The sequence below is a fragment of the Oculina patagonica genome, chromosome 5 (genome assembly GCF_052425735.1).
Source record: "Oculina patagonica isolate OP01 chromosome 5, crgOcupat, whole genome shotgun sequence".
NCBI lineage: Eukaryota > Metazoa > Cnidaria > Anthozoa > Scleractinia > Oculinidae > Oculina > Oculina patagonica.
Window position 1 is genome coordinate 28,513,010 of NC_135762.1, and position 13,228 is coordinate 28,526,237.

The 13,228-nt window shown below is 37.9% G+C and overlaps 1 protein-coding gene across 1 annotated transcript in view; it reads left to right on the top strand.

Annotated features, from left to right (window-relative positions):
- The window catches only part of LOC144655102 (uncharacterized), a 33,666-nt gene extending 21,145 nt beyond the window's left edge, over positions 1–12,521 (top strand). The window contains exons 2-12 of the mRNA XM_078515319.1: positions 56–256; positions 5,784–5,836; positions 6,205–6,246; positions 6,687–7,172; positions 7,425–7,625; positions 8,639–8,779; positions 9,128–9,514; positions 9,959–10,148; positions 10,887–10,891; positions 11,202–11,336; positions 11,984–12,521. Of these exons, the coding sequence (XP_078371445.1) occupies positions 5,785–5,836; positions 6,205–6,246; positions 6,687–7,172; positions 7,425–7,625; positions 8,639–8,779; positions 9,128–9,514; positions 9,959–10,148; positions 10,887–10,891; positions 11,202–11,336; positions 11,984–12,345 (2,001 nt within the window). The 5' untranslated portion in view covers positions 56–256; position 5,784 and the 3' untranslated portion in view covers positions 12,346–12,521. The remainder of the gene's footprint in view (positions 1–55; positions 257–5,783; positions 5,837–6,204; positions 6,247–6,686; positions 7,173–7,424; positions 7,626–8,638; positions 8,780–9,127; positions 9,515–9,958; positions 10,149–10,886; positions 10,892–11,201; positions 11,337–11,983) is intronic.
- The last annotated feature ends 707 nt before the right edge of the window (positions 12,522–13,228 follow it).

The following is a 13,228-nucleotide window of genomic DNA, read 5'->3' on the forward strand; positions in this document are numbered from 1 at the left end:
GCCTCGTGTGATAAGCTATACTTATAATTTCATCCCGTTTGTTGCTATCGTCTAGAGCCTACCTGTGATATTCGGTTAAGCGAACGTGTTGATTGCTTCGGCGACTCAGCAACTGAGGAACAAAAAGTACCGTACGTGACGCCCGATGTCTGCATTAAGAAGGGATGTTGCTATGACGACATGTACATAAGCGAGCCGGACGTTTGGTATTACTGGTCTCCTGGAAGAACGTGGTGTTTTAAGAAAAAGGGAGCAGGTAGGCTACTAAAATAAGAAAGTTATGTATCAGCGCTCATAAACGTCCCACAATTCCCATAAATGTGTCCGGAATTCATTAAAAAGGTTCGAGGTGACACAATACATCTTTTGCAACGTTGCGATAACTGCACTGATAGTGATCTCGCGTACCATTTTCTTTTATGATGGTTGGGCACTAGGCATAAATAGATTGTGATCGGAAACTTTTGAGCAACTTTTAACCTTTTGAGCAACTTTTTGTAGTACCAGCAACCTAGGACAACTTTTGCCTTCCTTGGCAACTTTTGAGTAACAAATTGATATAAAACTGATCCAAGCCATAAAAGGGTCGTTACATTTCGAAGGATTTTATTAAAACTGGATTTATCAAAACTGATCTTATTAAAACTAAAGCTATACAATAAAATGACAATTAAAATAACACTTGCTTTACGCCCACGAAATCTGGACAGCGGCTATCTATCTAACGGGCGCTAAAATCTAGCGGTTCCTCGCTGCAACATAGAGCCTCACGCCACTTATAGCATCGCAATCAGATGAAATTTCAGAGGAGGAAAATGGAAATAACTCTAGAGAGCAACTTTTCTAAATTTTGGTGGCAACCTTTTGATATTTGAGCAACTTTAGATCAACTTTTGAGTATATTGTGAAGCAATTTTTCCTGAATTTACTAGCACAATCTATTCATGCCTATTGCGGCAGCGATTTCGCGCTATGTGGTTTGAACCTGACGCAAGTTATCGCGAGCAATGTTCTGTAAAACAAATGTGAAGGAGATAAGCAATTGTAACGATAATCAATTTTGACAGAAAACTTGGTATCGATGCACTTTATCACAAGATGATTGCGAGAACAAGTTGAATAATGCACGTACAAACGCAGTAAATGATAAAAAAATATTATGGTTTATTTATCCGTTCTATCGTTCTTTCACTTTCTTTCCCTCTCTTTCTTACTTTTAGTTAGTTAGTTTGTTTCTTTGCTTTTTTCTTAGCCTGTTTTTTTTTTATTACTTTGTTTATATAGTTTCAGATTCACCAGCAAGTTCTTCATCGGGTAACAGCACAAGTTCAACAGTCTGAATTATGAGTGAATTGCTTTCCAGAATTTAATCGTAAGTATATCCCAACCGTTGCAATTGTACGGAATATTATCTTTTGATGTTTAAATTCTTGTATGCGTTTCACATTAGGCGAACAGATAACATGTAAGCAGTTTATTATTAAAGCTGAAATAAAAGGCATTGATGTCTGCTTTGTGTGATGGATGTCAATACGTTTGATACATGTACGTGTTTAAGTCTTGGGGCTCCTTAGAGTACCACACGCGTCATCCAGGTGTTTAATCTAAGAATCTTTCCCGGATGAAGAATTGAAATGCATGTCGCACGTATCTTACAGTCTTTTTTTAGCAAACTGAGCTCCGCGTTGTCACGTCGTTTAATGTACATTAAGTCACCTGACAACAAGTAGTTGAATAAGACGGGTAATTCGTAGCCCCCATCTTTATCTAAGTTGGACGCTGGCGACCAAAGAGAAAGCCCTCCTTATTTTCCTTTTGATATCCACGGTGTCCTTGTAAAGGAATTTGAGCCTTCCCCCTCTCTCGTGGTTGGTGTTGGACTGGTGTTCCCAGATTCGATTATCATCCACACTGGACGCCAACGTCAAGATTTGTTCGGCGCCGTTTCAGTTACTGCGCACTTTCCTCATAGATTAGATACTTCCGTATCCATGGCTAAAGAAATTCCGCCATTTTTGATCTCTTGATTGTTCAAAGACACTTTAAACCACCATAAACTGACTGAAAAGCATTCCAAACTCTTAGACGATTGTTGAGATAGAAAATTGTAAAGTTAGTGCAAAAAGTAACATTTCGAAAGTTTTGCTCCTGCAAATATGATTACCATGGCAACTTAAAGGTTTTGTAAAGATTTGTTTCGTAATAAATTTCTACCAAAGCACCAACGTTTCGTGTAATTAACGTGCTCACATGTTAAAAATTAAGGTGTAGCGTTAATTATCATGACGTTAATTTCCATTCTTTTGGCCCGGTCGAATATTTTCGTTACAGTACAGACGTTCTTGAATCCAAAGAAAAAGCACTTTAATTTTATCTGTCACTATCATTGTTTCGTGCAGATTTAATCCGATCAAAGTGGGAACTGCAAGTACTATCGAACATTGTTTTCGATTAGGATTATATCGCCTACAAGTGTTGAAATAAACTTGTTCACACTGTTGTGTACGTCGCGTTAATTTCCTTCATTTTGAAATGTTACCCCCTCTTTCTCGTTAATTTTCTTTATTGGGAAGTAATTTTTCCTTTAATTCGGTGTAATTAAAGTAGTGATAATTTAAGTACTTACTAACACAAGCGTTAATTCCTCATAGATAATGTAAGTGCTTTCTCCTTTCTCACTTAGTCTTGCCGCTTGTTTGGTTTATAAATAAAGGAGGCATCAGAGGGTAAAGGGGCTATGTCACGGTATTTTAGGTAGTTCTATTTATTTCGTTAATTAAGAGCTCTAAAGTATAAATTGGCAGAGCAAAAGTCTTTTATTGGCAAAATCACAGCCCCATAACACACAAGGATTATTTTCGAGCATTGTAAATGACACTTTCATACAAATTGAGATAAACTTGAAAAAAGTCGGGCCGAGGTTTTTCAAATTAACCCGAACGCAATCCACTTTATTCTTCTCGAACGTTGCCCATCCATTCCCCTTTTTGGCCTTTCTGTGTTTCTTTTGAATTCTTCTAGAGTTTTAATCCATTATTATGATATTTTAGTTAATTCTATGAGCAGTTGGTCAGTGCCGAAATGGCCTAAAATTCGGGTAACAAGTCACAGACCGGAAACAACAGTTACAAAGGCACCAGTAATGAACAAAAAATCGAACATTTGAAGCACCTGCAAAACAAAACAATGAACAACATACCAAAAAAGGAGAAACTTTAACAGGGAGAACTATAATCGATCAAGAGGTGGAAAAATAGATATATATTACGGTCATTAAGGTAATGTTGTCGTTTTTTTTTCTACAAATAACAGCAAGTACACCGACATAACTAAAGTTATGTCTTTATTTGAACAACAGTAGGCACGTTGGTGTGCAATTACATAGGTACACACAGAACCTGTTTCTTAGCAGAACTGGTCGTGTGTGCCAGAATAAACACCAGGCCTAGGCTAATGAAAGTCATTTCTGGCTATTTAAAAGTTAGAGACATATCATCACATTGGTGTTCCTAGACAGGAAGAACGTCATCCAACGATTTAAAGGTATTGTTCATAGGTGTAACATAACTTTAATGCCAAATAATAGAATTGTTACAAACCAAGGTAACGCCGTCAGTTTTGCACGATGGTTCGCATTACGGAATAATTTAACTTGCTCTATAACAAAAGTCGTGTTTACCTATAGCAGCTCTAGCATGAGGAAAAATCCGGCGTTCTAAAGCCCAACTTTTTATCACCTTTACCTGAAACAGTCAATTATCGTAAGCAATCTTTATGTTTTAAAAGTCCAACGTTTGATGTTAAGTTGAAAAAGGCACCGCTTAAAAGCAACGAATGACTAAAGATTTCATGACGATACAAAAAAACAAAGTTGTATTGCCGAACGTTCTTTGGGGGTAGTAGTCTATTGTTAACAGAGCAGTAATACGATATTTTAGTTATAAACCACTATTTGATCTATACACGTTTTGTCTATCCGGCTCTTAGTTTATCTTCTATTGGTATATTTTAGTTTTGTTGTCTCGGCCATTTTATTTTGAAGTACCTCTGGTTGGGGGTCGTTGAAACAACTCGAGGAAATTCGGGCCGAAAGTTACATTTAAACAACCCAAACATCTCAATTCTGACAGTAGTTCAAACGATTCAGAGAAAGCCGTTTGTGGAAATCGTTTCCACAACAATCAAGACAGTAACCTTCAATTGATGCCTTTTTTCACATTTCACGCGCGCCTGAGTTTTCTAAATAAAGGTCATTTTGATTACGGGGAATGCGGTTAGAGCCCTTCTAGGAAAACGAAAAACCTTTTAATTAATGTTTATTTCAAATCAAAATGGCTTCGAGGAATATCGTAGCTTTTCTTTAACTCCCTCACTCCTTAGTGTTGACAATTGAAATTAAGTGTTTTCCACTTAAAGGTGAACATAAACAAATATCAACCATTTATAGACTCTTCATAACGCCGCCTGTGTCAAAACAAAACAAACATTGTCTCGGGCACCTGCTAGAACGATGAAAAGGGGTGGCTAAAACAGATAGAGTCTAACACATAATAAGATCGTCAGTAAAGCTGTGACTTGATAATAATGATGCCATATCGAAAATGAAACGTAGTTTTTATATTAGAAAAAAACTCTTCTTGTAGTAATAGATGCTAAGTAGCGCATTTACGTTACACAAAAAGCGATATTTAAACAATAGCCGCGAATTGCTGAGCAATTGAGCAGTTACATATTTGTTTGTTCAGATGCTGAATATAGTATTTTCAAGATGTTTAGACAAAGTAAGCCTGCCTGGACTCTCTGGCCGAAAGACTAAACAACATTTATTTTCATAGTTTTGACGCGACACGGATGAAGCTCTATCCACAAGTTAAGTGTGACCTATTTATAAATGTGAGGTGTTTAAATTTCTCATCTGTAGGTTCTTGACCTTAACTATACGGTTGTTAATCGGGGATTTACTGTGAAACATCCACCGTCTTTTTTTTTTTTTTTTGATGCAGCGATTAATTTGAACTGTTTCACTTATGTTAGGTTTTGCTTATTTTTCACAAACGAAAACATGGTTAAAAAATCCATCTATAACCACGCGTAGCAATGAAAAATTAAACAGCTTGTATAAATTATTCTCATAATGGCTTCCGGCTTCAACTGCCGGCAACATTCGATTCCGGAATCAAACTTTCCCTAAAAGACATAAATTGCGATTTGTCCACGGAAAACGTTCTGCAACAGAAGACAGCTAATAGTTAGCCAATCGCAGTATTGTTGGCAACGCAAAGAGAGCGTTTTACTTCTGCGTTGTAACACAACTTGTAAATTTGATTGTTGCAGCGGGAATACTTTTGAAGATATACATGGTAAGGGAGCTCTTTCTTCTCCCCTTCCCACCTCAAAGGCATAAAACAAGGCGCAATAGGGTTACCATTTTGACAATGATTAACTCATTAGTCAGTGACACGTATCGCATCTGATGATGATGATGATGATGATGATGATAATGATTCATGACATCCCCCACCCCAAAGGCAAAAAAAGGGAAAGGGACCATGACAATGATTAACTCATTAGTCAGTGAAACGCATCGCATCTGATGATGATGATGATGATGATGATGATGATCATAATGATGATGATGATGATTCTATGACATGCAAGTTATGGATATTTCTGTCATTGGGCTCTACCAAGCTTACCTTATAACCTCTTATAATATCATCTTTCCTATTTTTAATGTCTATTACGTAGAAGTTGCGAGGAAAGTTTATTTGGTTTCACCACAGGATGAGAGAGACTATATTGACCACTTTGCTGTTTTGCTGCGGAATCATATCTGGTAAATATATACCAACTTTTCATTAGAAAAACCACTGTTTAATCTTATTAGTCTGTTAAATGCATAATGACGACTAAAAGCAAAGCAAGCAAGGAAACATGTCCGATTCAACGATTATTAGTTACATCAAAGACGCACACCCCTTTCTCATACCACGGTTAATTTCGAGATTTACTAATTTTGCTTGATAGAAAAAGCTGGCAAATCGATCCATGATAAACAAAATGGTAAAGGAGCCTTTTGCATATTGACGTGCATTTGTTTGCACCTTTGACTCACAATTACTACTGATTACTCTCGAATGTGACGGGGCGCGGGATTTGCTTTTCCAACACTGATAAACGAATGTTGTTTCCCTTTTTCTTCAGCTCAAGATTGGAGAAATGTTGGAAACTGTGGAGCTGGATTAGGTAAAAATTCCCTACCACATTCTTTTAGAAAAAAAAGTGTTTAAGGTCATGTTGTTGTGCTGCGGAATGATTCCTTTTTTGCAGCCCTGATAAAAGAAAATGAGATGAATGATATTTTAAGAGGAGATTCGAAAAAGTTTAATCTAATTTATATGAAGGTGTCAAAGAGTAATACCTCAGAACTCGCGTCGAGGCAAGTTTAAAATGGTGAATTCTGGGACATTTTATTTAAAAGGAAATTAGTCCCAGGGGCGTTTTTATCAGATTTTCTTAGTATACATGAATGGGCTTTAAGTGTATTTGCATCATTTATTTATGGTTGGCTTTTAAGCCTTTACCGACTAACATGATGAGCTTTGTGGGCTTTGAGCATGAATTGTGATAAACTGGCTAACACTTACTTGCTCATAACATTACTTCCTGCATACATTTACACTCAGCTTGTAATCCCGATTGCCAACTGCTCTGCCTCAAGATGCATAATTATTATCGAGCACTGCATAATTCGCCTCCTATGACATGCGACCCCGAGCTGGCAAGATCTGCACAACAGTGGACCGACCAACAAGCAGCGGCCGGCAAAATGTACCACTCAGAATGGACGGACAAATTCACCGAGAGCATTTCTTGGAAAGGTTGGGGATGGAAAGGAATGGAAAAGATGGAGGGAGCCATACCAGGGGCGGTGAGAGGCTGGTATTCTGAGATCAAGAACGACTACAATTATCAAACTGGTAAAGGGAACGGTAAAGCTATCGGGCATTTCCAAGCTGTAGTTTGGAAAGGAGAGACCAAACTTGGCTGTGGGCTCAACATCAAAGCGAATGATGGAACTTACGTTACGGCACATTACGCTCCACCTTCTCATGCAAACATGGACAAGGACAAGCTTGCGCCAGCGAATGTGAAACCGAGAGCACAACCAGGTTTGTGGCCTTCTTTTAATTATATAAAAAGATTTTTAAGCAATGGTAGAAAAACGTGTATGGTTTTTAATGTTCTGGTTCCCCTTTGCTGCTAAATGGTAGCTACTGTCGCATTCCATGCATTAATGATGTCATATTAGGCTAAATACGTATAGTATCAATTCTACAGCTCCACCACATTGGGTCTGCAAGAAACTGTAAAAAATACCCTACAAAAGATAATTAAATATTCAAATTTTGTATTTTTTTTAGCACAAGGGTGCAATATTCCTTCAAGCAAACGTGTTGACTGTTTTGGCGACTCAGCAACTCCTTCGCAAAAAGTACCTTTTGTGACTCCTGAGCTCTGCATTCAGAAGGGTTGTTGCTATGACGACATGTACATGAGCGAGCCGAAGACTTGGTTTTACAGCTCTTCTGGGAGAAAGTGGTGCTTTAAGAAGGAGGAAGGAGGTAGGCTACTTAACACCTTCTGGGGGAGTGCCGGGGCCTTATTTGTTGCTCGTGGGACTCAAAGGGGTGGAAATTCTCCGTTTTCTGACATCTGAAAAAGTCACAAAGTTTTAAGTTATTGATTTTGTTTTTAAGTTCCTTCTTCCCTCAGTTCAGTTCACCAACTTACTCTTTAAAAGCTTTTAAAAGGTCTCTTTAAACCATATCCGTAAAAAATTGGCAAAGTCGAATCTTGACTGACATACTAATCCAAATTTTGATATAAAAATGGGGATCACCGCACCGAGTTTGTTTCTGAGTTACATGCACTTAACACTGAAATTTATGGAGTTATAACAGGTTATTCTGTTTTTATTTTATTTTTATTTCATTTTTTTTTTTGCATTTTATGTATACTTTATTTACAACAAAGGCACTACATAAATACGATTAACAAATAACAAATAAGAAAAAAAAATAAATGTCAGTGCGCTCCCTCTACAGAAAATTGAAATTTACTAATATAATTCTACGAGTTACAATGCATTACTTAAATTAACTTATTTATAAATTACTTTACTTAAATGAAGCCAAAATGAAGAAATGTTACAATTACAATGGTGTGGGCAGGGAAGGGGAAGAGAATAGGGTAATAAGCGAAATAATTCATTACAATAATTTCTTTCTTTTGTATTTATAGATAATCTTTATTAATAAAGTCCGAAAGTAACAATGAATCATTCTGGAGTTTTCTTTTGTAAATGTAATAACGCAGAAACATGATAGTATAGTTTATTTTTTTACGAAGTGTAGTGGATGTGGTTGGAATACCAAACAGAAATTCCTCAGTGTTTTTATGGTAACTTATGACGCTGCAGCTATAATAAGGTCTGCTGTGACATCATTATAGTAGCATCGACTGATAAAAAAAAGATAGTATTGATCCATCCAAGTGAAGTCATAGGTGTTTGTTAGGGCCCAAAAAGGGGCATTTCTAAACAAAATTTTTCTTCAATTATAATTTCTTTCTCCAGGGCCGGGTGGACCCAACCCACAACCAACCCAACAACCACCCCGGCCGTCAACGCCACCACCATACACTGGGCCAACTACAGTCCAAACCTCAGCGCCAGGCGGAGGCCCTACTCAGCAACCTACATCTCAGCCTTCTGGAGGTAAATAATTTTAATTCAATTTGGCACTAAGAATAAAGGAAGACAGATCAAGATACTGTCCAAACAATTCGCGTGATACTATCTTTCAAAGCGGTGCACATATCGACTTGACGCAAACTGACGGCTTCACAATATTACACCAAATATATCACAATTAGCTATCATTTTGCTACGTATGTGTATGAAATTGATTGTTTAAGATATTAATTTCTGCTTTAAACAATCCCTGTTGAGATTAAGGAGTATATTTTTAAGTATAATGAACGAAGATGGAGCTACTGGTATTCACGTCACGCATATTTTACTAGTAAATGGCTAGAAATTAAGCATTATTTTTTTTTTTTCTAGGAAATGGCTACGAATGTTCCGATTATTCTTGCTATAAATTTTATGAAAAGGGAAGAACATGGCCCGAGAACCAAAACACCTGCAAATCCATAGGAGGTGATCTAGTTTCTATGGAAACAGAGGCTGAATGGCAGTTAGTCAATAGTGAGATCCAACAAATAACTCTTCCCGGAGTCAATGAATGGCACATAGGTTTACAGAAACAAGGAGACTGGAAGTGGGTTAGTGGAACGCCGATGACCATTGCGAAATGGCAAAAGAATGAGCCCTCTGGTGATGGAAATGTCGCTGTAATGTCGAAGAATTATCCGGCAGGGTCTCGAGGGCTGTTTAATGATTTTTCAGGTCAATATTTCAGACCATTCATTTGTGAAATGCCCAAAGCAGGTAAGAAGATAAATGAAGTTAAGTAGGAACTTTAGTACGGAATTTAACCTACAACAGCTGTTTAAAAAGGCTTCCATTTTCTAACAAAAGTGTTTATAACTGTGTGTGTTTCTGCTCGGGGATAGAATGGTAAATTCATAGGTTAGCATTGGAAGGAAAATTATTATTACAGCTAGAACTGATAAAATGTGCAAAATATACACAGTATAAAATACGACAGAGACAGTAGACTATTCGTATAGCTCGTGCTTATGGACCCGATTTTGGATCTGTTTCGCTTTTGCACATCACGGGTTCTTAACGATAAAGCAAAAAAACGGCCAAAACAGATCGTTTTGTCCTTTATGGAGATGTGAGGCATGGGGTACGGGAATGAATATGAAGGGGTACAACTTGTTGAGTATATTATGTATAAGCTTTGTTATTCAGGCCCAAACCCTACAGCACCGGTACCACCGGCGACAACACCTGTACCACCGGGAGCAACAATTGCTCCACCGGGTTCTACAGCTGCACCACCAGGGCCAGCAACTGTACCTCCAGGGAGCCACATCTGTACCTCCGGGGAGCTCCACCACCAATCCAGTAGGACAACCATCAGGTGCCGGCCAGTCGTCTGGAGGAGGAACCCAAGGTGAGACTTCATGATTACACTGTGGTCAGTATGTTTCATTTTACGTAAGGTGTACTCTAACATGGCAGCATTTGGAGAAGGTTCGAAAAATTTACTGCTGAGAGAGTAAAAATAAGGGGGTCAAAAAAGCCGTTTGTACCCATTTCTCTTAAGTGCAAATGGCAACATGATGTGGAATGCTTCCTAGCGAATACACAATAATCAATCAAAGGGCATTTCCGGCGTTGTCAAGTTTGTTAAGATTTTAATATGGGGCCTACACCACAGAAATCACTTCTCTTCTTTATTTTTTTTATTTCTTCAAAACAGTATCAGTGAACTGTAGATGTGAAAAATCCAGAAACGTCCACTATGTTAATTTGAAGTTAAGTTGGTGATCTGATGGCAATGACTACATACATTTTTGAATGAAAACGATGCCGGTTTATATACAGTTTTTATTATATTCTAAGTTGATTACTGGTGAAGAGAGAGATTCTAATTGGTTCGCTATATCTATGCGGGTTCAATTTTGAAAAAAAAAACATGGCCACTTGCAAATTAATCAATTTTACATCGATCCTCTCTTTAGCAAAGTTTAACGTTTGGTCAAACTTTTCTACGTGGGACCTCACTTTCTCTTGGGAAACTATTTCAACAGATTTTAAAAAATGCCTTACATTTCGTTTTACAAGCAAATACCTATACCTTTAAATACCCAATATTACTCTTCAGCATTTTTTTGTATTCTGCATATAGCTATTGTGATTATTCATCCCATACTTTTTCCTTACTTCCCATTCATTTTTCATAATTGATGTGTTGTCTGTTTCTTTGACGTCCAGTACCCACGAGCATTTATTCTTCTTGTCACAACGTTTTGCTTTTTTTTTTTCCTTTTTATTAATGTATTTCTTAAATAGTGTGTGATAGTGAAAAATATCTTAAATAGGGTGAAATAATAAAATCTGAAAATCTAAAACATGAAATCAACCAGACAGGTTACGTAAAGCTAAAAACGCTTATATTACTGAAAAATCCGTCTGTGTATTTCGTTTTCTTCTTGTGCTTCAGGTATGACAGAATTTGAAAAGGATTGCTTGAAGGCTCATAACGAATACCGAGCAAAACATGGCGTTCCGCCTCTGAAATGGAGCAAAAAGCTGCAAGCAGATGCAAAAAAGTGGGCGAACTATCTCACTACTATAAGTAAGTGTTGCTTCTTGTCACGTTTAGGGCAGTTTATGACTGGTTTTCACTAGCGACGCAAGTACAAGAGCAAGCACAAGCGCGATCACGCAAAAAAGACAAATTTTGGTCCTTGTGCTTGTGCTTGCCACACGCACAAGCAGAAGCATCAAAATGCACTGCGCTTGTGTTTTTGCTTGAGTCGAAGCCGCTTTCACGGAGAAATAAGAGCTTTTATCTTTGCGCTTGTGCTTGTGCTTGTGCTTGCGTTGCTAGTGAAAACCAGGCTTTAGGGTAACGTTTTGGCCTGAAAGCCTGAGCCTGCCATTATTGACAAGCCCTGTCCAAACTTGTGGTGACAAGCTTTGAGTCGGTTTTCTAATCTTTCCCCTAAATTATGTGTTGTTTTAATTCGCTTTCGTTCCACACTAGCTGCCTACAAGCATCTTCCATGAAATTTTTCACACCAAATCTTCCCGATTCCATTAATTTTAATTAGTTAAAACTAGTTGATTAATTGGAATTCGCACAATTAATGTTATTTTCTTTGCTGTTTTGCATAATCTTTGTTTAGAACACAGCTCTCACACCGTTTCGATTGAAGTTTATCTTTACAGCCGTTCTGCTGCACTTGCTGACCATAACGTTATTTCCTCTTAAATGTATAGATCGCATGGAGCATGATATGGAAAGCATTAACAACGGCTTTGGTGAAAATATCGCTTATTTCAAGCCTGGTAATCCAAAGGATATGCCAACACAGTGCCAAGGACCAAAAACATCCAAATGTGTACAGTGCCGTGAAATGGTAGCAGACTGGTACTCTGAAGAGTCAAACTTTAATTACAATACGGGTGACAGCAAAGGAGGCGTCATCACACATTTCACACAAGTCGTTTGGAAGGAGAGTACAGAAGTAGGAATGGCAACCGCCACTAGCGCCGACACATGGTTTACTGTTGCACGATATAAACCACGAGGAAATATGGGTTTTCCAGACGATTATAAAAAGAATGTGCCTAGGCCTTAATAGGGAACGTGTAAAAGGGGCGTACATATTAAACAATCCGCTTACGCTACTAGACAGTTTAATATTTGGGCAGCTATTGGACACAGTAGGAATCTAATCGAGGTCACTAAGCGTTTCGCAAAGTTACCAAAAAAAATTACTAAACATCTTAAAAGCAACTTATGTAGAGTAAATCAATTAAAGTGCCAGGCTTCTTCCGTGGACATATTACCTAACACCTATCTAGTATTCTTTGTTTGTTTTTGGTATTATTATATTTATTATTTTTTTGTGGCGTCCCTTATGGGGGGGGGGGGGGGGGCATTCAGACCCTGGAATAAGGGGGGCCCCCCCTGGGGGGGGGCCCCCCTCCCCGGGCTTTTCCCCTAGATCCGCCACTGTATAGTGGTTATGCACTAAGCTTCACATCTTTTTGAGAGAGCTATAGTTTTCGGACATACTACTAAAAAAGAGACAACGAATAATTAAAATGAACATAACATAGTTTACAGACCACTTGGTCACGCTGCCTGACGAAACCAAACAATTTCCTGTAATCTTAAGTGATGTTTAATGTTATTAAAGTTGCTAGGTCACACACATAGGCGTACGGGAATTCTTTGCCAGGGGGCGGTGAGACATTTGCCCAAAAAATTCTCGCAGTTGACCAAATTTTACGAAAAGTCAGAAGAAACGAGGGCAACGATCAACATAGGCACAAAGAAGTGAAAAATTCTTACATAAGAATCTATCATTGAGCTCATAAAACACGTTAAAAGAAATAGCTGTCTCTACCATCGACAGCCGAAGATATAAACAATACGATCCATGTTATCGTTGACTAGTTGTGATGACAATTATAGGCCAAGTAAAAAAATGTTTTTTCTTCTCTTTCCAAAAACAA